The sequence below is a fragment of the Quercus robur genome, chromosome 2 (genome assembly GCF_932294415.1).
Source record: "Quercus robur chromosome 2, dhQueRobu3.1, whole genome shotgun sequence".
In the NCBI taxonomy this organism is placed as follows: Eukaryota; Viridiplantae; Streptophyta; class Magnoliopsida; order Fagales; family Fagaceae; genus Quercus; species Quercus robur.
Genome location: NC_065535.1, coordinates 94,290,097 through 94,316,618, shown reverse-complemented (window position 1 = coordinate 94,316,618; position 26,522 = coordinate 94,290,097). Strand labels below are relative to the sequence as shown.

General features: G+C 34.0%; 1 protein-coding gene across 3 annotated transcripts; it reads left to right on the top strand.

Moving 5' to 3' along the window:
* Positions 1 to 403: 403 nt before the first annotated feature.
* On the top strand, positions 404 to 26,522 carry LOC126715960 (ion channel DMI1-like). Of its 3 annotated transcripts, none has more exons than XM_050416832.1 (12): positions 404 to 827; positions 4,817 to 4,885; positions 4,977 to 5,570; positions 6,212 to 6,394; positions 6,539 to 6,598; positions 6,693 to 6,896; positions 8,315 to 8,563; positions 9,227 to 9,325; positions 9,647 to 9,841; positions 10,796 to 10,888; positions 11,062 to 11,328; positions 26,343 to 26,522. In XM_050416832.1, exons 1-12 carry the CDS (start codon positions 510 to 512, stop codon positions 26,505 to 26,507), a joined length of 2,496 nt encoding a protein of 831 aa, XP_050272789.1. In that variant the 5' UTR covers positions 404 to 509; the 3' UTR covers positions 26,508 to 26,522. The 3 variants fall into 3 exon arrangements, with proteins under 3 accessions (XP_050272789.1, XP_050272790.1, XP_050272788.1); XM_050416831.1 differs by lacking the exon at positions 26,343 to 26,522 and adding an exon at positions 13,412 to 14,310 and having other exon boundaries at positions 409 to 827; XM_050416833.1 differs by lacking the exon at positions 26,343 to 26,522 and having other exon boundaries at positions 405 to 827; positions 10,812 to 10,888; positions 11,062 to 11,289.

Genomic DNA, 26,522 nt, shown 5'->3' with positions numbered 1-26,522 from the left:
ATTGTGAATTAAAAGTATCTTCCTAACTTTCAAAGATTTCAAGTTCAACAACACAAATTGGAGCCCACAAAAAACGTAACTCACAAATAGTAGCGGCGGATATTTTTGCTTCTTCTTTGATCGGTCTCGCAGCAAATCAGCCACTTTCAAGAAAACGTAAGAAAAAAGCATCGATGAAAAGAAAGAAAGAGGAAATAGCTGAGGGAACAACTAGGCCTGATGAGGAAAAAGACAAAAAAAAAAAAAAAAAAAAAAAGTATCTGAGACAATTCAGTCCCACCCAATGAAAAATCTACTGAAAATAAATAAAATAAATTTTGTTTTTTTTTTCCACAATTTTAACTCAGATTTCCCTGTGTGAAACCAAGTGAAACTTTATTCGAGTCATAAATAGTTTCTTTTTTTTAATAAAAAAGAGAACTCTGACAAGAAGAAAATTACTCTTCGACTCTATCTTCTCTTCTACTTGTAAATTCCTCTCTCTCTCACCAATATCCTCTTCTTTTACAATGTCCAAATCCAACGGAGAAGAAGAAGACTCCCTCCCTCCAAACCATAGGACGAACGCTACTCCAAACTCAAAACCTCCTTCTTCTTCATCCGACGGTCTCGATCGATCCTCCTCCTTCTCCTCGAGCATCTCCGATCAAGACTATGTTTGCCGTTCCTTTTTCGGTGCCAATCCTAATAGATCTCGCGTCCACATCAAGCCTCGGAATGATATAAGTAATAGGGATTCGGATTCTGAAACTGACAAGCTCTTGGTGATCAGTCAAATCGTTGCAAGGAGAATTCGGAGATTTAATCACTCACTCATCCTATATTTGGTTAGTTAGTTCTTCATATATTCTTTTTTCTTTGTTTTTAAATCGGCTTTAGCTTTTGTTTGGTTGCTGAGAAAGTGAGGGATTATTTTGAGCTTTGAAAGTATGCCAAAAAAAAAAAAAAATCTAAATCTATTCAATTAGTTAGTTAGTTGAAAAATCTAAATCTAAATCTATTTTTAATCTCTAGTTAAAAATTTTTTTAGATGTGTTTGTTGGAAAATTTCCAGGAAAGATGAGAAAGTGCGAAAAGAAAAATATAGATTGAAGGATGTGATTACGTTCACTTGGTTTTTATTGTTTTTTATTATTATTAATTTAGGCCACGTGGCAGTTCAAGTGGCAATCTATGTCGTAAGGAAATTATATTTTATTTTGTGTATTAATCACGTCAATATTATTTTCTATAGTGATGAGGACTATTTAGCGAGTCAGTAAGCTAGAATTTGGCTTTATGTCTGGTTAGTTGCTGTTAAAGTGAATGAAAAGTCAAGAGAAAGAGAGAGAAAATTGAGTTTTGAATGTTACTGAAAAAAAAAATAAAAAGCCCTCTATTTAGTTAAAAATTGGCTTTATGTATGTTTGGTTATTGAGAAACTGAATGAAAAGAGGGGGGAAAAGCTCTATTTAATCAGCTAGTAAAGTTGGTTTGTATGTTGAGGTAACTGGCTCAGTTTTTATATAAGTAGAATTTGAACTGCTTTTATTTACGGGTCATTCTATGGTACACACTTTCTTTTATTTTTGGCTAAAATGCAAAACTCACTCTTTATCTATGTTTCACCATAATTCATTTCAGTCCTCCAGCTTTGCATTTGTTCATTTCAGTTATCTAAATTTCAACTTTATTCAATTGAGGCCTCTACATTGACTTTTGTTAAATATTGCGGTTAGTTGTCCAAATTTTTAATTATTTTCTTCATAATTTCTTTATTAAATAAAATGCCATTAATGATTGAAAATATTTTCTAGAATTTCTTTTTAAAAAATTTCAATGGAAGTTGATGGAGAGGCCTTAAATGAATAAACTTGAAATTTAGAGGACTAGAATGAACAAAAGTAAAATGAGAGGATGGAAATGAATTATGATGAAACTTAAAGGGAGGGTTTTGTATTTTAGCCTTTTTTTTAATGGCTTTATATCAGTTTTGTTGTTGAGAAAGTGAATGAAAAAAGAGGGAAAATATTGAGTTTTATTTGTTGTTGGGGAAAAAAAAATCCTCTATTTTTTTTTTTATGAGTAATAAGATTTATTTATCAAAAAAGGGACACCGTAGTAGAGAGGAAGTGCACAGGGGTTAATAAATCAAGTACAAAAATTACATGAATCCAGAAAAACAAGAAAAGAGGAAAATGATTGGTTTCCCAAAGTTGACAACCAATCCAATAAAGGTTCTAAATAAAAATAACTTGAGTAATTATCCATATATGTCCATTTTGATAATGACCAAATTGACCTTTCTAGCAAGCTAAGGGCCCAATAACTGACTTAGGCATAACCCAACTTACTCCAAATAATCCAATAACCATAGACTGCAAATCCATAGCAACCGGACAATGAAGGAAAAGATGGTCAACCGATTCAGCATTACACTTCACATATAACACCAATCCAAATTCCAAACCTTCCTTTTTCTTAAATTGTCTATTGTCAAACATTTCCCCAATGCAACAGTCCAAACAAAGAAAGCCTCTCGAGAAGGGATCTTTTGCTTCCATATGCTTTTACAAGGGGAAAAAAATCATTAGATAGTAATCAGCATTAACCTTAAACCCCTTATTTTTATCTGGTTTCTAGCACATTTTATTCTCCTCAATCCCTCTTACAGAAGAGCCATATATGGTATCCACGAAACTCGATAAAACCTCAAATTCCCAATCATGGACAACCCTAAAAAAACTTACATCGCAAGGAAGGACCTTGAAAATCTTATATCCCAATGAAGGGCCAGATTAATGGGCTTCATAAGCTCAACCACACTTACCACCTTATCTTGACAACCTTATTTCGACAAATTCTAAATAATTTAGGATATTTAACAACAAGAGCAAGACATATCTCCCCACATCACTTGTCTTGCCAAAACTTTACCCTCAACCCGTCACCAATTTCATATAGAATATAGCGAGACAAAGAAGACCAACCCCGACTAATATTTTTCCACAAGCTAACGCCATAGGGACCAGCAACTGAACCAATACACCAGCTACCCCAAACACAACCATACTTCACCTCTATTACTTGCCGCCAAAGAGCATCTCTTTCAAGCCCAAATCTCCACAACCACTTCTTAAGCAAAGCTTCACTAAAATGTCTCAAATTTCTTTTCCCCAAACTACTTGAAGAAAGTGGGGTGCAAACAATAGCCCATTTAACTAGGTGAAATTTGGGTTCATCCCCTCGACCACCCCATAAGAAATTCCGTTAGAGTTTTGCAATTCAGTTAGCCACAAAAGCAGGAATAGGAAATAAAGAGAGAAAGTAAGTAGGTAAATTTGATAGAGTACTTTTAATTAAAGTTACTCTACCTCCCTTGGATAAGTACAAACGTTTTCATCTTGTTAATCACCTTTCCAACTTCTCCAAAATCGGGTTCCATATTGTCTTATCCTTGAATTTTAGTCTCCTTTACACCTTCTTCAAAATCGGGTTCCATAATGTCTTATCCTTGAATTTTGCGTCCAAAGGAAGACCCAAATATTTCATTGGGAGAGTACCTTGCTTACAACCAGGAAAATTCACCAGTAACTCTAAATTATGAACCACTCCCACAGACACCAATTCTGACTTACCCAGATTTGTTTTTAGACCAGAAACAGCCGCCTCAAACCACACACCATATGGAGAATCAGAATCTGATCAAGGTCAGCATCACTGAAAATTGGAGTGTTATCAGCAAAGAGGAGATGCAACACCATCAAAGATCTTCCCTCAAAATTACCCACACAAAAACCTAACATGCGTCCTTCATGTACGGCTTTATCCAGCACAGTTAGTTAGTTAATTAGCGGATAGCTTTATCCAACACAGTTAGTTAATTAGTCAGTCAGGTTGGTTTGTATGTTCAGTTTTGATATAAGCCAAATTTTGAAGTGGTTTTATTTTATATCTAGTTTCTGGCTCAAGTTAAAACCAATTTTGGCGGGAAGATATATGAAAATGGCAAATTTTATAACCTTATTTTTGGAGGAAATGTGCATTTGAAAAGACCAAATTTGAAAATAGGTTTTATGGGAATATATGTGGTCCAATTTTGGACAAGTTTTATAGACAACCCAAACTGAAAACTATTAAAACTAATTCGGTTTTTGGAAAGGTAGAGGAAGTGAGAAGTATAACTAGAGATTGAATATCAAGGAATTTGTCGATTTGGTTAACCAGAGAAGAAAATCACCTTAACCATGGTTTTTTTTTAATAAAAAATTTATTCTTCTCTCTTTTTCTTTTTCCCTGCTTTGCTTTTGGGAAAATTATAAAGACATACCACGAGTTTTGGGGAAATAACATTGGCTTTACCCTATTGTTTCACATTAGACAAAAACATCCTTTAAAATAAAAAATATACCACACCAGTCACTTTGCTGGTGTAGCTCACTAAGGTCAAGAAGTAACTCAATGAACCATAAACAAGTTTGATTTCTTCCCCTGTGCTTATATTTCCATTTATATCAGTTACTTATTGGCATTCTCTAGAGCTGGGGGGAGAAGTTTTGGTTGCCATTATTGGAGAATTAGATCATTAATGCACTGCCAAAGGGGTTTCCATCATGGTTCTATGGGAAATCTAGCTAACATGGTGTCTGCTTATATCAGTACATATTGTTAAGTCTGAAATTTGCCAGTTCTATTTTCAAAAGATAGCCAATGACGTAGATGTGTCAAATTATTTTTTGTATTCTTTGTTTGAGCTTCTCAGAGACAGCAGTTGATGACTTGCTTCTCAAAAAAATTTTTGGGGGTTTTATAATTTTGTTTCTAATTTCTTTTGCAGCTCAGTTTCACTTGTATAGTATCTGTACCTTATGCAGCTTATCTACAAAACAGAGTTGCAAAACTTCAGGTTTATATTTTCAACAATTGTTGGACATTCCTTTTGACTTTTGTTTGTTAATTTTTATGCGCAATTTTATTTTGGTTTTGTTTGCTTGCAGGAAGGGAAAACTAACCTTTGTTGTCTTTGTGGTGATAACTATATTTGTAATGGTTCAATTCCTCATTTTGGTAATGCTGCTAGTAGAACTGTTGCCTTGTATACTGTGGTGTTCACAATCTTTATGCCATTTCTGTTTTTCAAATATCTGGACCGTCTTCCCCCAATCAAAAGACTTTCAGAGAGTACAAAGATTAGCAAAGAGGAGGTTCCCTTGAAGAAGAGAGTTGCATACATGGTGGATGTGTGTTTCTCTATATATCCATATGCAAAGCTGCTTGCACTTCTCTTTGCAACTATATTCCTTATAGGATTTGGTGGGTTGGCATTGTATGCAGTAAGTGAGAGTAGCTTTACTGAAGCTCTTTGGCTTGCCTGGACTTTTGTAGCTGATGCAGGAAATCATGCAGACAGGGTTGGCATTGGGCCAAGGATTGTTTCTGTCTCCATAAGTGCAGGAGGCATGCTTATATTTGCAATGATTCTTGGGCTTGTTTCTGATGCTATCTCAGGGAAGGTGGATTCACTGCGGAAAGGAAAGAGTGAAGTCATTGAAAGGGATCACGTACTTATTCTTGGATGGAGTGAAAAATTGGTAATCTTCTTGAGTGCATTTGAGCTTGATTCACCTCCAGTATCTAATTTTCATTGGCAATCTTCAAGTGATATCTAGATTTTCCTTTAACTTCTGGATATTGTTAAGATTGTAGTGTTGGGGTGATTGGTAAATACTGGTTTAGCTTTGGGAAGTTGTTATGGAACTTTTGAGATGCTGCTAATTTTTAGTTACATATAACCAAAAGTTTCATCTTTCAGCCATTAAGAAGTTGTAGAAAGCATGAACTTAACTGTTACTGGAATTTCATGTCTAATTATGGTTCTTGAGGTCCATTAGAAAAGGAAAATGAGTTGATATGAATAACTGAGTGTTGCCTTTTAAGTGCAAGGTTTCTGTCCAAAATTTTGTTTCAGCATATACAGGGTGCATGCGAAGTTAGATTTGCCGCTAGCACCCCTTAACATTTTTGGTTCTTAAGTTATTGAATGGTATATCTCTATGCCTTTTGAAAGTGCAAAGTGAACCTCATATGCCCTTGACCCTTTCTGTTTCTGGCTTCTCTAAGCCTGAACATATTTAGTTTGATGAAATGGGTGAACTGCATAAATCTTGAGATCAAAGTGTCAAATTTATTAAGATAAAACAATTCAAAGTTAATTTATGATTGTTGGCTATAGGGTCCACTCTTGAAGCAGCTTGCAATAGCAAACAAGAGCATTGGTGGTGGAGTTGTTGTGGTACTTGCAGAACGAGACAAGGAGGAAATGGAGATAGACATAGCAAAGCTAGAATTTGACTTCATGGGGACATCTGTTATATGCCGAAGTGGCAGTCCTCTTATACTGGCTGACTTAAAGAAGGTACTTTTTGGTATCTAAGATTCCTTCTCCCCCGCTCTTTTTTTTTTTTTTTCCCTGATCACTGTAGTTGATTGCTCTTTTACTTTCATCATCTTTTAAAAAATACATCTTTCATTCAGATTTTTTCCCTCTCCATATTCACAGGTCTCAGTTTCAAAGGCACGTGCTATCATTGTATTAGTGTCACATGAAAATTCTGATCTGGTGACTTCCAATTCTCAATGTCCTTATGCTTCTCAGTGATTTATATTGTTTCTTTGAAACAAAATAACTTATATGTTCATATATTTGTTAACAGAGTGATGCACGTGCTTTGAGGGTTGTGCTCAGTCTCACTGGAGTGAAAGAGGGTTTGAGGGGTCATGTTGTTGTGGAGATGAGTGACATTGATAATGAGCCCCTGGTGAAACTTGTTGGAGGGGATCTTATTGAAACAGTAGTTGCACATGATGTAATTGGACGCTTGATGATACAATGTGCTCTACAACCCGGCCTTGCACAGGTTACTTGCTATGCTATAGTTACATTTCTCTCACAAATTTGAAGCCAGTGACTTAGCCACACCCCCCCCCCCCCCCCCCCGGCGCCCTCTCCTTTTTTTATTTTTTATTTTTTTCTAACTTATCTTTGTTGGGTGTGTGCATGTGGGAGAGGGGGAGGGGAGGTGTATAATTGCACTCCTAGGTTCTTCTAAATGTCACTGTTGTTTGCATCAAACTGCTTTCTTGCTTGTGTGACAAACTTTCTTTAGTGAGCTCCACTCTTAGTTTCAAGTTCTTATAAATTTGACATTGATTGTTCTTAATTAGAGCCAGACTCAAATGGGGAAAAAAATGAGAGGCCTCTTCCTTTCCATAGTTACCTATAATCTAGCATTCTGCTTTGTGTACATCAGCATGTTTTCTCAGTTCTCTCTGTTAAACTCTCTTGAATGCGGTGGTGATACAAAATCAATTCTAAGTAATCTTTTCATGTCATTCTCGGGCCAATTATTCTGGTCTGTTATTTTGTGCAGAATGTGTTCACTTTGTGGGTCTCTCTTGTAGTTGTAGGGTTTTAACATGTAAATCCTTGTCTGCTATTCTGTCAGTGTTGCATCATACTGAATTCTAAACTAGCTTGTAAACCTGTTTATTAGTCATGTATTTAATTTAAAGTTGAATTACAGTATATGTTATTTAAGACCAACAATAATAAATAATTAGTGGTGAAGTTTATGCAAGGTAATAACATTATGTCTTTAAACAAATTGTCTGTACATAAAGATGACAAGCAAATGTGAAAAGATCGGTATCAACTTGGTGGATTTTTTAGAAAAATCTCAGTTAAATTACTATCTTAAGTTGAGATGGTCAGGTTATTTGAATTTTCTGTCCTCAGTTAACTAAATTAAAATGTTAAATGACTTTTAAAAATGAAAAAAAAATTTAGTATGAATTGCAAATTAAATAGGCATGTAGCAGTTGTAATCTTAATTGTAAATAACTTAGCCGTAGTGCTTGTGTAATTTATAAATAAATACAGTAGAAGTTAAATATGTCCTTAATGAGAGAAAGGAGACAATTCATTGGAAAAGTCAAGTAGAGGCAGTTATCATGAGGAGATGTCTCATAGGACAGTGGTGAAGCTAATTAATGAGACTCAATTAACAATACTAATTATTAGATTGATGAGTCTCATCAACGGATTTTGGTTAAAAATTCTTCAGAAAGAAAAGCACACAGAAAACATGGCTGTCTTGTGGTCATAAGTACTAATGTTTTCCTATTCTGTTTCTAATTATATAAATATCGCATTTGTCATATTGTATGACATGAAACCTATGAATTATACAGCCTCTCTTCTACAATTTTAGGTCCCCTTGAATTCTAAATTTAAACTACATTTTTTTAATCTATTCAATTCCCCTTCTTTTGGCAGATATGGGAGAATATATTGGGGTTTGAGAATGCAGAATTTTATATCAAAAGGTGGCCTGAGTTGGATGGTCTGCATTTTAAAGATGTTCTTATTTCATTTCCTGATGCAGTTCCCTGTGGAATTAAGGTGGCTGCTGAAGGCGGAAAGATAGCCATAAATCCAGATGATGATTATGTTTTGAAAAAAGGGGATGAAGTCCTTGTTATAGCTGAAGATGATGACACTTATGCTCCAAATCGCCTTCCAGAGGTTATTTTTCCTTCTTTTTTTCTTTTCTAAATCCATGTAGCAGCAAACTGTGTACGTGTATTTTTTTCAAATTGATGGTTGCAGCTTAGGAAGTTACAAAACTTTGTCTGACTAAATTCTTACATTTGGCTTTGTAATTTCATGATGTTCGTTTGGGAAATTGAAAAGATCCAGCAATCATTAGCCTTCTGTCCAAGTTTACCACTCTGTTTTAAAGTGGGCAGGTCTGGGATATGAAATTGGAGTGCAGGTTTTTGGGTGTCAAGAGGGCCACCGCTTTTGTTTGAGCTGCTATTGGATTTGATATGAAGCCCAGAAGCACAGATGTCCAACGTTTACATGTCATGTAGTATAATCTATTTGTAGTAGATAAATTTTATGTTGAGTTTCTATTGGTGATGTGTCACTATAATATAGTGAAAGAAATCAATGTGAACAAGTTGATCTTTCCATGTTGTGTTTACCTGTAGACATGTGTATTTATAGATTGACAGAAAGTGGGCTATTGATAACCACTCGGTCTGATCTTTATTATATTTTCACCTATAGGTATATGAAAAATAATGATTATGTTTTTATGTTCATCATGTTTGATGGTTTGTTGTAGAAAAAAAATTTTCAGTTGTCTTTCCTTATCTCATTTATGCTCTGTCCTTTTTGCAGGTACGTAAGGGTCTTTTTCCAAAAATAGCCGACCCTCCAAAATATCCTGAGTGTATATTGTTTTGTGGCTGGCGTCGTGACATTGATGATATGATTATGGTAACTTGCTTACACGTACAAAATAAATTATTGTTTATAATTTAATTTTTAGTGTTAACTTAAGGTGCCACTTTGTCACATTTTATTCAATTCATTTTTACTATAACCTCCTAGCTTTTTTAGATAAGTTGTGCATGGTGAACAAAGTATAAGAAATCTGAGGTTTTCATACTAATATACAAAAACAGAGACAAGTTACCAGTTAAATATTAAAGAAATAAATAAATTAAGAAAATTAGAAGTCATCAAGCAATATGGAAACTGGCTCTGTAACCCTTCAATATGGAGCTCCAACTTTATCAGTGGTTTGCCATTTTTCAGGTTCTAGAGGCATGCTTGGCTCCAGGTTCGCAACTGTGGATGTTTAATGAGGTTCCAGAAAAAGAAAGAGAGAAGAAGCTGGCTGATGGTGGACTTGATGTATCTAGATTAGAGAACATAGAACTTGTCCATCATGAGGGGAATGCTGTCATTAGACGGCATTTAGAGAATCTTCCTTTAGAGAAATTTGATTCTGTAAGTCTTCTTTGGTATTCCCTGTGTGTGTGTGTGTGTGTGTGTTTTAGTATAACAACATTGAAAAAAAAAAAATAGAAGACTTAAGGTAGAGAAAGATTAAAAATAACATCAGTAGAAGTAATTATAAGGACTTGTCAATTAAGGAAGTAACAAAAGCTATGACTTTGGATAGAATAGAATGGTGGAAAAGAGTATGTGTAGCCGATCCTGACTAATCTTGTTGAGGATCCATAGCCAATCCAAAAAAAATTGGGTCTAAGGCTTTGTTGTTGTTAAGTCTGGATGGATTGGAAGTTTGTGTGTAACATTGGGTTTTGAAAGCGCAAGATCATGATTTGCAGGTTAGGCTTATGGTGAGGATTCTTGGACTACCACGAGATTGATGGATATCAATGGAAGTTGAAAAAACATTAGGATTCTAATATATGTGTGCCTTTTAGAGATGGCTTCTAATATAATTAATGTAAATTGGTGAATCTTGATGATGTTTGAAAGTTGAATGAATTTAGGGCCTTACTAGACCTAACAGTTAACTGAATTAATGGCTTTAAAAATTAGGTGAACAGAACCGTTCTGCAGTTAGGTTGAAAATCATGGAAACAAATCTGAAATGTAGAATGTATGTCTCTGGAAACAGAACTAGACAACTCATTTTGCTTGGAATTTCAGTGTATGTAGAATTTTTCCCTAAACTTCATCATACAACCAATCCTCTTTCTAACATATTGATCTGCTACAAAATACTTATGCCAAAATTAAAACTGGGGGCTTCTATGCCGCATACATACATGCTACATCCATACATACTAACTTATGTAAGCTATTCACAACATCTAAATTAGCATGGTAGTTAATTTACAAAGCAGATTTTCCCCTTTTTGAGTATGAACAAGAACTTCTGGAAATTTCTTTTGTTAATTCTTTAATAACTTACTAACTCTAAATGGACAGATTTTAATTCTTGCAGATGAATTGCTGGAGGACTCTGTTGTGCAAGCTGATTCACGATCTCTTGCCACTCTTCTTCTTATACGAGATATACAGGTAGCTACAATTGCAATATTTTGTTCGAGTGTTCGTGTGTTTTAAGTTTGTGATTGTCCTTTTTGTTTATAGCTCAACCAAAACTTTTATAACCACCATACATTGTCATTGTACATACGGATTTCTCACTTCTGACTGCTGATAAAATCTGCATGTTATCTAATGGATTGCAGTCAGAGCGTCTTCAACACAAAGATAGAAATTCACCTTCTTTACGGTTCTCTGGGTTCTCTCACAGTTCTTGGATCCGTCAAATGCAGAATGCTTCTGACAAATCAATAATTCTTAGTGAAATCCTGGATTCAAGGACTAGAAACCTGGTGTCAGTGTCCAGAATCAGTGACTATGTGTTATCAAATGAACTGGTCAGTATGGCACTAGCAATGGTGGCTGAAGACAAGCAAATAAATCGCGTTCTCGAGGAGCTGTTCGCAGGGGAGGTACCTTTCATGCTCCATCCTTTATTTATTTATTTCTGGTTTGACGAACACAATAATGTTGTTGATAATGGCCAGGAATTCATCAGTCCACAAATGTCTTCTTTTCTGATAAATAATTTCACCTTTCTAGAGACATAGAATAGGAGTGCTAATGCAATCTAATTAGGAAGAGAGCAATATGACCCAGTCCAAATTTCTTTGTTAGATTCTATTACAGTGGATAGAAGAGACTAAACAATAAGAACATTAGTAGTCCTTGTGTGTAAAAATTTTAGTCTTTGATACCATATGAGCTGATGCATATAAAAGTTAGTTGGCTTGCTTATTCAAAATGGGTGATCATAATCCCTATTCTTTCAATTTGTCATACTTATTAGCAGTCTTGCTGTTGAATAAGCCTATATTCAGTATGCTTAAGCAGGGCAGAGAGTTTGGTTAATCATAATATTAGATGTATACTTGTTGTATAGCTATATTTCAGAGTTGTCAACCTTCAGAGTAATTTGAGAATAGAACACATTATTAGTTGACATGGTAATTTGTCTCTCCATAAAAGGACTCTCAATGAAATGGATTTTCAGATACAGGCATTGTTGAGTTTGCTAATACTTTCCAAAACTAATGGTGGTCAAACTTCTTCCCTTGACGCTTGCAATGCAATATCATATGAAGCACGTGAAAATTGTTTCTCATGCTACCTTGTGCTAAGGATTACATTGCCAATGATTTATAATGTGAAGGCATTGTGGAGCCATCACTGCATTCCACATTGTGTATGATATACAAGTGATTACAAGAAGTTCCAATTACAACTAGTCCACTTTAAGTTATTACACGAGTGAAGCTAGTTTGTCTTTGGGTTGTGATCAATAGTAAAAATTAATTTGGTAGCTTCTAGTAGCTCAGGAGAACTGCTACATGATGTGGACTGAATAGAAATTTGAGTGCAGGAGATTGTAGCACCTTAAGACAACAATTTGAAATGTGAGTTGCCAATGATTTGAAACTTGGAAGCATTTTGTGGGCATATGTTAACTGTTAATTCCCACATCGAGTAGGTACTAGATCTGTCTCAATAATTTTGAATAATCCTTTTAAGCTATCACGTTGATGTGGCTAGTTGCCACTGCATCCCCAAGTTATGACATTTGCTACTGCATCCCCAGGTTATGAAATCTCCTATTACGGTTACTAGGAAGAAAAATAGTGGAGGGATTTTAGGGAGGATGAAAAATTTAAGAGAGAAAAGTGGAACGATAGCATTTTAAGCGGTTGTTTGGTTGGGAGGGGAGAGGGAAAAAAAGTGGTGGGGCCGGGTGTTCTCTCTGGGCCCCCAAAATAAGGAGAAAACTGGTGGGAGAAAAGCTCAATTTGAGCTGACCAAAATGCCCATGTGCGTAGTGCACATGGGCGTCGTTCTTGCCATTTGTGTTTTTTTTTTTTTTTTTTTTGGCTTTTCTTGTACTTCTCAATAGTGTTTTTTTTTTTTTTTTTTTTTTTTTTGGTGCTCATCTTCCTTTGACTTGTGCTATTTAAAAAAAAATATTTGAGTGTCCATACACAATGTTTTTAATAAAAAAATGTTACTTTTTTGTTTTAATTAATGGAGACATAATTGTAAATTTTATACCAACTTCATTTTCCATTCTCTCATTTTTCTTCTCAACCAAACAAATAAGTTTTTTATCTCTTCACTTTTCCATCCTTCCAATTAAACACAAATGGGAGAAAACTAAATCTCTTCTATCCTCCCACTTTTCTATTCTCTCCTCATTTTCTATCCTTCCACTTTTTCACTCCTCCAACCAAATGGACCCTAAATTTGTAAATTGATATTATTTTAATGTTTATTTAACTCAGCTCTCTCTCTTTAGTTGCCTAGCTGGGGAACTTATCCATAATTATTTTTACCACAAGAATAATCTGATCTTAGGGGATATATTTATTTGCTCTTTCTATAGTGGGGGGATACTGATGCTTAACTTGTCAATCTTAACAGCTACAGCACATGCTATCACTGATGATAACCCATTCAAATCTAGAAAATTAGAAATTTGTGCGAATTTGACATGTTTCCATGCAGGGGAATGAGATGTGCATCAAGCCTGCAGAATTCTATTTATTAGACCAGGAAGTACTCTGCTTTTATGATATAATGATTAGAGGTCGTCAAAGGCAGGAAATTGTGATTGGCTACCGCGCTGCAAATGCAGAGTGTGCCATAATTAACCCCCCACAGAAGTCAGAACCAAGAAAATGGGCCATGGATGATGTTTTTGTGGTCATCTCATCTGGTGAAAGAAATGCATAATAGTTCTTTTGCACTAACCTATGCTAAACCTTATTCTTTCCCTCTCAGCCATAATATTAGTCAGTAAAATTAAGCATTTAGGTGTGAATTCATCAATGTCAGAAAGCTGTTTAGTTAATGTTGCAAAAGAATCTGAAGGCTCCTATTGAAGGTGGTGAGGTCTCCATTCACTACAAAGATTCATTGATGATGATTTCTTGTTCCCCAAACGTAAGTTTTGCAAACACAGGCTTATTGACTTAACTGGCTTGGACGATACACACTGGTTACATGACAGCAGGGTGAAGGGATAACAGTGACTCGCAAATATGTTATAGAATTGAATGAAAATTTATGTTGGAAAGTTAATAGATCTTGATGGAATGGATGGAACAACATTCTGTGGGAAAAATTCCCTTTTATGGCCATTTTTGTGTAACATCATGAGCTATCCCTTGTTCATGATGGAATTCTGGAAACTGAAATCTGATGGCATTTTTTAGTTAACCTCTCTGATACTAGCGTAAATTTTTTTGTTAGCACTTTCTGCCTCCTTTCGAATGATATGTAACATAGCAAGAAACAGGTAGTTACATGGATCAACTCATGTAGGCGTCAAAAAAGCAATAGAAGATTGTAACTATTCTGTTTATTTATTTATGCTAATGGAGGATTGTAAGTATTTGGTTGAATCCTAATAGTTATTTTGCATGTTCAATGCTGCTTATTTATTTATGTTAATTGAGGATTGTAAGTATTTAGTTGAATCCTAATAGTGATTTTGAATATTCAATTGCATATTTATTTTAATTGCAATTTATTCCATTAAGATTCTCTATACATTGTAAGGAAGGCCAATATGATGATTTGGAATTGTTTATTTTCCGAAAGTACAGTAGAAAAAGAAGGGAAAAAGACGCTTGCCAAAATGCACTGATCTAACATGGTTTCATACTTCACTTCCCCCAGTTCTTTTTTTTTTGGGTTATATCATCACCGTATCCAACCAGTTCGACCAAAGGAATCACTGACATAAATATTGATGAAATCAACCAGCTTACACTAGAACAGCAACCTTATCACACAACAAAAACTTAATAAACTCAAACTGAACAAACAAAATTAAGATTGTTCATTTTGCTCACACTAAAAGCTTTGACCCTTTCTCTACACCATGTACACAGCAAATTAATGAAAGACTATTGGAAAATTTGCATCAATCCCTTTTGAGAAATGTTCATCATGTCGACCGATAGGTTCTCCATCATCAGCCTCTCAGCTTCTCCAGACCACTGCATCTCTAAACTTCTCTTCCTTGCATTTACTTTTAGACGTTAAGTCATAACTCTATAGAAATACATGCCTTTAAGATGAGTAATTATTTATTTACTTTGGGAGCAATGCTCTCTCTTCTTATATCATAATGAGTCTTACTAATTAAATATGGTGAAATCTATCATTCATATGAAAAAATGAGCATTGCTTCTATACAAAAAAAAAAAAAAAAAAAACTCTCAAAATTTTGCACAATTTAGCCTTTCTTTTTTCTTTTTTTTTTTTTTTTTTTTTTTGAAGGCCCACTTTTGCCTAAATTTTTTATGGGGGTATGGAGGAAAAAAAAAACATTTGCTCTTTTAAGTATGGATTAATTTTGGCTTTTTTTTTTTTTTGGGATATCTAAATAACAAAAATACCATTTTTAGTGAGATATCTAAATATAATAATCTGATATTTAAAATTTGTTGTGAAAATGTTGTGGATATAGCATTTCTCTTTTTAGTGAGAGTTACGTCATCAATAATTACCAAACAAATCAGCACACATATGAAATGTATTTATTTTATTCATGTTTGATATTCATTTCAAGGTAATCAAATGTTTAAAAGAGGTAGGATTTCCATCTCTATATAGTTTCATTTGACACAGCAAATTTGCAACAGCAAGTGCGTAAGGAAATGCAGCAACCATTGACAGGTTCTCGAGCAACGTGAGTGCAATGTAGGGAACATTTTTTATTTAAACAGGGAGGAAGGACAATGGTCTTATTTGGTTCTGGGCATGTTGGAGGATCTGTTTTCAAAACCGAGTAAAAAGGAAACCATTATATACGTACATAAATGTTTTAAAATTCCAAATAAAAATGTAACAAATGAAAATTTATGTTGTCTTTGTACTAAACTTAATTTAACAATCAGCCAACAGAGAAAAGTAGCCCATTCTATGAAAATTTAATATTGCATTATGGGAACACTGAATTCAAATTTTTAAGAGAGGGTTTCACACAAATATATGCTGCATTATAAACTTGACTTGATAATAATAATAATTTTTTTTTTTTTTTTAATTTGCAACTATGAAGGGAATCCCACAACTTTATGGTTTGACCCAAAAATGAAGTGATAAATAGATTTTGAGGTCCATTTGTTTTTGCTTTTAGAGTTGTCAAAACCTGCTTTAGCCTTTAAAAGTTTAGTTTTTTTTTTTTTTTTGGGGGGGGGTGGGGGGGGGGGGGGGGGGGGGTGCACTGAAGAATTTTAAGGGTCCTTGACTCTGAAAACAGAATTAAGACTAAAGTTAAAATTTGGAGTTTTTAGGACGATGCTTTATATTATAGTGTTCAATAAATTCATAACTTCAATATGCTATTCATCATAATTCACCAAATATTCATATATCTTTTTAGTTATTACTTTATATACAGAAGCTATACTCCTAAAACCCACTAATTAAAATTATACTTCAAACAACAATGCAACATGAGCACAAAGAAAGACAAAGGGATTCCTTTAAAATCAAAATCAGAAGAAAAAACTATAACTTGTTTACACTCCAAACATTTTCTTTTTCATTTGTTTAAATGTTCGGTTTGTTTTCAAAAACTTGATTTATAAATAATCATATAGGAACTATAAAATTTAATAATCCCACATTAAAAAAATGTAAGGAACTTCTACTTACTACAATAAAAGGAAGAGAGAACCGGATCACCACTTGAAAAAGAGAGAACCGTATTACCGCTTGAAAAAACTAAGAAAAACACCATAAATAGAGGGAAAGCAAAATAAAACTCCATTTTGATAAAGAAAAATGCACCTCTGTGTTATGCAGGATACCTCAATAATGTAGTTATTTATAAGTCAATGCTAATTTATTGCATATAAATAGTACATATCAATTTTGTCATTTTGTTCTTTAATTTCCCAACCAAAATTTATTTTAAGAAAAAAAATTTCCCAACAATTAATTACTAATAATTCTACAATATTTTTTATTTTAAGAAAAAAAATTTCCCAACAATTAATTACTAATAATTCTACAATATTTTGGGAATACAAATTGTGTACTTCTTCCGCCTATAGGAAAGTGTTATTGTAAAATTTGGGCTTTTTTTTAAGAATGAAATTTGGGCTATTATTATTACCAAATTAGGACAAATCAAATTTATCTTAATACATATAAGTAGAAATATATCATGAAACTCTTAATATAAAACAGAAATTGGTCAAAAAAATATGGACTCTTCCATTTTGTATATTTGGTGCTTCCAATTCTTGACAAGTAAAAATTTCCTCATAAGTACTACTACAAATTTTACTACATAATCCTTACAACAAATTACTATCAGCAATTATAAAAATTTTATTCATATATTTATTTTTTAATTGTTGAAGTAGAACCAATTAGTTTGTAAGGCTTTTATAATAAACTTTAGTTTGTAAAGGTTTTTGCATTTTCTAGTTTCTCAATTTTTTTTAGAATGATATAAATTACCAATGCCAAATGTCAAACAAAAATTTGTACACATCGCACACATTTGGTGTGTATTATGTTTATTGGTTTTCTTAACAGGTGTCCTTAGGGTATTTGTAAATGGACCATTTGAGGAAAGTTTTGATACCACTTTCATAGAAAATATAAAAAAGTTATTAAAAAAAAGGGTCAACTATGTATTTGGTTTCTATCCTATACACCATATTTCAATTTAGTCACAAACCTTTTTTCAATTGTGTCAATTTGGTCTCCAACCTTTCAGTACCACGTCAATTTAATCATTCCTGTTATTTTTTGGATAAAAATTGATAGTGCATCTAATGGCCAAAATAAAAAAAATTAGCTTTCATTGATGTGAAAATACACTAAAATTTTATTTTGGCTATTTGATGTGTCATCAATTTTCATCCAAAATATAATGATAGGGACTAAATTGACACGAAACTGAAAGGTTGGAGACCAAATTGACACAATTAAAAAGTTAGGAACCAAATTAAAATATGATGTATAAAATAGGGACCAAATATGTAGTTTAACCTAAAAAAATCTGTTTTCTTTTTATTTTTCCAAATGAAATTTTAAAATATATTTATGAAACTAATGGCCTTAGAGCATACATTAACTTTTCCCTAAATTTATTGCTTATAGCCTTGTATATTTACATTTAATGATATAATTAATTAGCCTGATTAATGAATTCCTAAATAAATGGGAGTTAATTATATAATAAATAAGCCTCATTTAATCCTCTATTCCTCTATCTTTCACACTATCACACACAATTTATTACGAGTCCGAATTTGATAAGGATGAAGTGTAAAACTTATGTTTTACACCATCCAATAAGTGATTACTATATCAGCATTTCACTTAAACTTCGTTACATCCTACCTACCTAATATCATCTCAATAAACTTCCAAATTAGTTGGATTTATAAATGGGAATTAGAATTTTGATACAAGATAGAAATTCTACTCTAGTTTAATCTAAGTGTATATGTGTGTGAAATTCTCTCCTAGGAACTTGAATCTCGGCCCTTACCCCCACACCCCATAAGCACTTATATTTATAAAGTGACCATCGCACCAAGGGTGTGCGGTGGTATACGGAAATTACAATTGATTAGGTGTGGTTGTGTTTATTTTTAAATATATGATAAAATGATGTGACAAGTTGGGATTGAAATGATAAAACATGGGTTTAATACCACATTCTTATAGAATTTAATCTCATTTATTATTATTATTTTTTTTTTTTTTTTTTTTTTTGGGTGTGGAAGTAGCTATTGAAACTCTTTGTCACATATGCAAAAATTGTTTGATAAAATAGTTGAGTGATCTGTCCCTTTTATCAATTTTGTTGAAGGAATAAAATTATTTGAAAATTTTTCTTATGCCACAAGACAATTTTCTACCTATCAAGAGTTGTTTTTTTGTTTTAAAAATTATAGAAAGAAACACATGTGTAAGGACACGAAAATTAGGGGCCTAAACCCACTTAAAGTTGTGAGGCCTACACCACCCAATTAGGCCCAAACAGATAAATATTTGTTAAGAGAGTGGGGAAAATAAGTCGGGCTCAAGTCCAAAGATTCAAATAGGAATGAACGGAAGTTAAAAACAAATAGCATTAATGGTTCTTTTCAAGCCCGCCTGAGGACGATGTTCTTACACAAAGATACACATTGTTCTCTCTCTCTCTCTTTCTTCTTATTGTTCTTGTTCTAATATCTTCATTTTTTTTTCCGGATCCCTTCATCTGGAAGTTCTCTTCTTTTATATACTCCTATACTTCTTGCATCTTAGCCCTCCATTTGCAATCCTCTAGGTCCTCCTTAGGACACTTGTCATATTAGACTCTTGTTGAAGGTGGTAAAAGGGGTTGTTTAGCTGTGAATGTACTATTCAGGGGTCATTTCCTCATCAATGCAGCTGATAAAGCTGTTGCCAGTCATTTAATACGGAGGTAGTAGGTAAGCTTTCACAGGAAACTTCTTTCACCTACCTTGACTCTCTCTTTGAACACCATTCTCTCCACTCAGGTTTCCAGGAGATATTTTGTCTTCCTCTCCTCTCTATGGGCAAACCCACTCCTTGGGTTTAAACTGCTTCCACCTAAGGAATAAATGATGGTCATAGCGGCCTTAGTCTTTCTCAGTCCTCGGATCCCCACAACATGCATGCGCACACAAGAGAAACAAAATGATTTTCTACTTGTAAAGAGTTGAAATCTTCAAATATGCCAAATGTTAAAGTCATTTTAACTTTATTTTAAAGTATTAAGACTTTTGATATATTTGTCTGTATATATTTGTACTTTGCAACTTTAGGTTTTTCTAGTTTCTCAATTTGTTTAAAAAAGTATAATTTACCAATGCCATATAGCAATCAAACAATTTATATTTGCTATATATATATATATAGATATTTGACACGTGTAGGTTTATTGCTTACAACCTAATATGATTGCAAATTTTTTAGGAGAATATTCGTTTACATAAATTATATAACATATGAGCTTCATTGTCCCATAAAAAGAGAGCTTCATTAAATAATTAAGTTTAAATTAATGGGAGCTATTTATAGAATAAATGTTAAATGAGCCTCGTTTAATCCCTCTTTCGTCCTCTCATACACAAAATTGTCTTTATTATTTTGTACTAGGAATAGGATGCTAGAGTTTGCAAAAACTTATGTGTCAGCATAAATGAAATCTTAGAAAATATAGATCAATCAATATCTATATGGTGTTTCTAAATATTCGTAGATATTGACTAAGAGAAAGATCTAATATATGGATAAATCCCGGGTTTTTTTTTTTTTTTTTTTAATTTAAATAACTATAAAAGCCAATCTATTTTTGTTAGTTAGCACATTTTTGAAACTATTTAGGTGTCTAACAACTTGAGTCTTTTAGACTTGATTTCACTGTAACAAATCAAGTTTTAAAGACTCGATTTCCATGAGGTGTGTACCTGAGGTGGATAAAAAATCCACGTGGAACTCGAGTCTCTACCCTCATTTGAAAACACAGACCCACAACAAAAAATCCCAGAAAACAACACAAACCCACAACATTTCACAGACCCAGTTTATCTCTCTCTTTCATGGGCTTGGAAATTGGAACCGCACTTTTCTCACATTTCTTTACCAACCCAGAAAACAAGAAGATAACACACTTCCCTTTCTACTTTGATTCAAAATCTTCTTCAAATTTCTGGTAGAGCTCTATTTCATTGGATTGTAGTTTCATTTAGCGGCATACGCATATTTGGGTGGAGTTGTGGAAAATGATCAAAGTCTTGATTCCGTATAAATCTACTTTTATTTATTTTTATTCTATATAGAACCCGTGTTTCAAAGATTCGATTTTTATGGTTAATTAAGTGTTCTAAATGATATAGCTCTAATGTTTTCCATCGATGTTGTTTAAGGTTTTGAGGAAGCAGTTAGATCTTAGATGTAGTTAGACTTTCTTGGAAGAAGGGAGTGGGACAGCAGATTGAGAAAGAAAAGGATGGCAGATGGAGAAAATAAAGAAAAAGAACGATGGAGAAAGAAAAAGAATGAAGGAAGAAGATGACGGAAATCCAGTCTTAAAGACTCGATTTCCACGTGGATTTTTTGATCCACCTCAGCTACACACCTCATGGAAATCGAGTCTTTAAAACTCGATTTGCTACAGTGAAATCGAGTTTAATAGACTCAAGTTGTTAGATACCTAAATAGTTTCAAAAATATGCTAACTAACAAAATAGTTTGGCTTTTATAGTTATTTAAAAATAATAATAATAATAATGTATCGCTTTTTAACTTAAAAGTGGCTGAATTTTAGATAGATACTTTTCCTACATTGCAACACCTCCTTAATTGTAGGAATCAACTTTCTCTCGGCTTCTGCTATTATATATAGTATATGATATGATATAGATATAGATAAATAGATTGGTGTCCTTGTGGCAATAGTTAATAGAATAATTAATCTCACAGCGGTCTAATTTAATATGTCTTATACACTTAAGACACATCAACATATCAACTAGAGATATTCACTTCCATGATCAAGACAAACCATCTTAGTGACACATTATAGTTTACAAAGAACTTGTGATTTATATCTTCTATGACTAAATCACATAAATCACATACTATGCATCTCAAAGATTATATAATAAAGTCCAAATATTCATGTTACCATTATTTTAGATAATAAAATTTTATTATTTATATCATAATGTCATACATGATATCATATAGAGCAATAGGATTTTAGGACACTAATCCTAGCATCTTGATCCACTGCTACCAATCAAATTTCTGTTAATCTTGACAAAATGTCTGATTCCCTGAAATTCACCCTCTGGAATTTGGTTAACTTCCTTGTGAAATCTAATTATTGCGCTCTCTGTTCCTACAAATACTGATCACTGCAACTAAACCTCATAGAGCTGCTCCCGCAAAACTTATAATTAAAGGAAGATATTTGAAGAGAACTTTGCTCGATTCATGATGGTCAGAATTGTTGCAGCTATTAATGTTTAGTGATGGCTTATTAGCACAAAGAGCAAGATTGTTCAAGAAGCTGCTGGCATATGCATCATTTTCAAATTGTGTTGGGATCCTCCCAGTCAAATGATTGGAAGAGAGATTGAGTAAAGTGAGGTTCAAGAGGCCAAGTTAGAGAGGTATTTGGCCAGAAAGTTGGTTTTCTGACAAGTCCAACTTTGTAAGACGTGCCAAATTACCTAATTTCTCTAGAATAGGTCCAGAGATTTTATTTCGACGAAGGTTTAGAGTATTTAATGTTTTCCACGTTACAATATCTAGTGGAAAGGAGCCCGAGAGTCAATTTTGATCAAGAAAAAGAGTTGTTAAATGAGGAAGAGATGTTAATTCTCAAGGAATTGTGCCAGTAAAGAGGTTATTACTTGCCTCAAATACCACCAAATTCCTCCAGGAAGACACTCCAGCTGGAATCGTACCAGAAAAGAAGTTGTTATTTATTTCCAATCTTGAGAGATTCCTTGCCACTCTTTGAGGAAGCTCGCCTGTAAATGAATTGTCGCTTAAAATCAAGACCCTCAAATTCAAGGATGTCCATAGGCCACTAGGAATATCCCCAGAAAGCCTATTATTGTAAACAATCACAATTTTCAAACCATTGCAATTGCCAAGCGACTTAGGCAATTCTCCAGTGATGTTGTTGTTATAAGCTACCACAGCCTCCAACCTTCCGTTATCACACAAGTGTTCTGGTAATTTGCCTTCAAGCTTATTGTCTGCAACCTACAAGCATAGAATACCGCCCAAAGTCTGGAGCCAGAGTCCCTGATAAATTGTTGCTAGACACTTTAAGGACCACCAGACTTGGAAGACGGCCAATACTGTCCGGGATTTTTCCAGATAACTGATTGAAATACAAACTCAGACCTGTCATGTTTCTGAGTCTGCCAAAATCATCAGGTATGCTTCCGGTCAATTTATTATCCGAGAGGTCAATAACATCAATGTGTAATGCTTCAACCACCCGAGGAATCTCCCCAGACAATTGGTTTCTGAAAAGAAACACAATACTTAAATTCTTTGGCATAAACAAACTACTCGGAATTTTCCCAGTCAGATTGTTTATTGACAAATCCAAATGCACCAAAGCCTCCATTTCTCCAATCATGTCTGGGATTTCCCCATTCAAATTAGAAGCAGTAATCCATAAAAACTTAAGCTTCTTCAACTCCGTGAAACTCAAAGGCAACTCTGCTGCTGTCATGTTTACATTATAAGCCAACTGCAGTGACTCAAGTTTGAACAAGTTGCCAATTTCTGGCGGGAAAGAACCGTTAAATGCACACTGGAAAAGCCGAAGCGTCCTTAGCTCCGTTAACTGTCCAATAGATGTTGGAATGTTACCATCGAAGTTGTTGGCTCCAAGGTTGAGGTGGCGCAGGCCAGACAAGCGGTGAATGTCAACTAGGATTGTGTCGTTGAAGTAATTCTGTGAGAGGTCAAGGTCTTCAAGCTTGGAACAGTTATAGAGCGCTTTAGGAAACTCTTGAGAAATGAAGTTGTTTGAAAGGTTAATGACTGTGAGGTTCTTGAGGTCACAGATGAAGGTTGGGAGTGTTTGTTTGATGTTCTTGTTTTGAAGTAGTAGTTAGGTAACTGTTCCACTGGTGCAAGTGATCTCTGGCCAGTTACAGTGGTGGGAGGAGTTTAAGTGGCTTAGAGATAGTGGATTGTGCAAGTGGCTTAGAGATGGTGGGTTATGCCAATGTTGCTTTAGTTTCAGGAGGACTGTTTGTTCTTTGTCATTTAGCTGAGACTCAGAGTTCGCATGTCCTAAAAGGAGGAGAAGAAAGGAGAGGAAGATAGTTGTTTTGGTCATTTATTTGGAATTTTGGACACTAAGTTTGTGTTTTTGGTTTCTCAACTCAAAGATGAGCAATTGGCGAGCAAATACTAATCACTACGTATGAATAATTTATAGGCGTAAAAATTTACATTGGGGTCCACGTAAACTAATCACTACCCATTCTAAAAATAATTGGTGATTAATTCTAAACTAAATTCATAATAATTTTCATTTTGATATAAAAAATCAAAGAATTAGTTATGATATCATCTTATATTTTGTTGTGTCATTGTTGCAATAGAAATTATTAGAATAAGTACAAGTAGAACCCCTATAACCACTCTATAAACAAATCAATTGATTTTCTAGTTCTCAGGCAGCCTGACACTTAAGGGGATGCTCTTTATAATTTCAGCTTCGGCAACATAAAATATATATATATATATATATATTTCTAATCAATAATGATACTAAATTATAAAGTCATCTTGTTAATGACGAAATAACGTTGAACAGTATGATAGCACTGAAATATTAAAATTTTAATTTTGAATAATCCAACCACCAAAATGTCAAACAAAACATATAGTCATTATATATAATTCATTTAAGGGGGCTTAACCGAATTTTCCAAAATACTCTTAATTCCAGTTACCCATTGTGAACGGAGTATGGTAGCTGGAAATAATGGTCAGTTTTCTAAGTATAGGAGCTGGGGTTTGACACTGCCACTACATTTCCAAGCACGGGAGCGCTTGACCTTTTGGAGTTCGTTCTTCAAGTAAACAAAATATAGCAACGTGAGAAAACAGTTCAAACTGAAAAATCCGCCTGGAAAATATTCCACACAGAAATAAAATATAGAAACTTAAATTATGCTTTCAAATGAAATTGGCTGGATCAAAAGTCTAAGGAGAGCAACTCCTCGTCTTCGTCTTCGTCAATATCTCCAGTCTCTACACCCCACGTATGATGTGACACTAATCTGTGTGATCCATGGGGATGTACTCACCCGTATGATGCACGACAACGTATTTGGAAACAATGTAAAGTCGGATTATAACATTCGCATGTGTTTTGAGTTTAGTTTAGATCATTCTATAGTAATACCATATCTTCCGTATAAAGGTTAGAACTTGGTGTGATGATATCTGCTTTCCAACCTCTCCAGAATTAAGAATAGAGCTGCCTACTACTAACCACCTATTCCAGATTCAAAAATCGAGTCTGAACTTGTTTTATCATATATTTGATATCAAAATTTATGCAGTGAATAATACGAAAGAATAACCATTAATCCACCTGCAATTTGTCAAACATCGTTACAAATTCAATCATTTCATCCATACATTTCAACAACAACAACCGAATTTAAGTTGTCAGTCGTAACCAGTGTGAAAACAAATAGAGGCGTCAAATGTGAGTTTCTTATCAAATATCACTATAGATTTACATCAAGTATTAGTATTAAGACAATATATCTTTGTACTAGTGATGGAAAAGTTGACTAGAACTATTCAAGATCGTCTCTTGTGTATGCCTTTTGCAAATGATATATAGTTTTAATGAATGAAACTAGACAAGTAGTTAATGTCAAGTTAGAAATTTGAAAAGATGCTTTAGAATCTAAACGCTCTAGGTTAAATAGGACCTAAACAAATATACTTTAGAATTTAAGGACTAAAACAAAGATGAAGGGTTTGTAAGACTTTATTGTGAAGATGTACCAAAAAGCGAGAGTTTTTAATATCTTGGATCAATAATTCATAATTAAAGATTGAGATATTGAAGATGTGAATCATGGGATAAGAGTGGGGTTGATGAAATGGAGAAGTGCACAATAAATTACATATTAAGTTAAACAAAAAAATTTATAAGCCTGCTATGAGACAATTATACATTATGGTACTGAATGTTAAGCTGTTAAGAGGCACCATGTTCATGAAATGAGTGTAACTGAATTGAGAATACTAATATGGACAAGTGGAAATACAAGGAAAGATAGCCTTCAAAAAGAGAATGTTCACTTAAAAATGGATGGTCCATATTGATGAAAAAATAAAAGAGTCACTCAAGATGGTTTTCTCAAGTGCAAAATGTTTTTTTTCTTTTGGTTAAACTTCAATATATTTCAAAGTCAAACTGAAAGTAACAAAGCCTGGGCATCTTCCTTACAAGCTGAAGCCACTTTGGCCGGAAGATTGTCCGAACACAAACAAAAGGAAATAAATGACTCTAGTGCATACTTTGCTGCTTCATGAGCAGCAGCATTTCCACTTCTTTTTACCCAAAAAAACAAACTTGAATTAAAAGATTTTGCCAAAAACAAAATGTCAGACACCAGAGAGGAGATAGCCCATTGGGGGCAACCCATGTAGTCCAGGATAGCATCAATACTGATTTTTGAGTCACTTTCCACAATGACAACCCTCCAGTTTTCACCTCTAGCTAGGTGGATATATTTATTTGCTCTTTCTATAGTGGGGGGGATATTGATGCTTAACTTGTCAATCTTAACAGCTACAGCACATGCTATCACTGATGATAACCCATTCAAATCTAGAAAATTAAAAATTTGTGCAAATTTGACATGTTTCCATGCAGGGGAACGAGATGTGCATCAAGCCTGCAGAATTCTATTTGCAGGAAATTGTGATTGGCTACCGCACTGCAAATGCAGAGTGTGCCATAATTAACCCTCCACAGAAGTCAGAACCAAGAAAATGGGCCATTGATGATGTTTTTGTGGTCATCTCATCTGGTGAATGAAATGCATAATAGTTC

Excerpts from the sequence above, each read along its gene's own strand:
- LOC126715960 (XM_050416831.1), top strand. The coding sequence starts at position 510 with ATGTCCAAATCCAACGGAGAAGAAGAAGACTCCCTCCCTCCAAACCAT. Across the intron at positions 828-4,816 it reads ACTCACTCATCCTATATTTG|CTCAGTTTCACTTGTATAGT; the intron begins GTTAGTTAGTTC and ends TTTCTTTTGCAG. Across the intron at positions 9,842-10,795 it reads CTTTAGAGAAATTTGATTCT|ATTTTAATTCTTGCAGATGA; the intron begins GTAAGTCTTCTT and ends CTAAATGGACAG.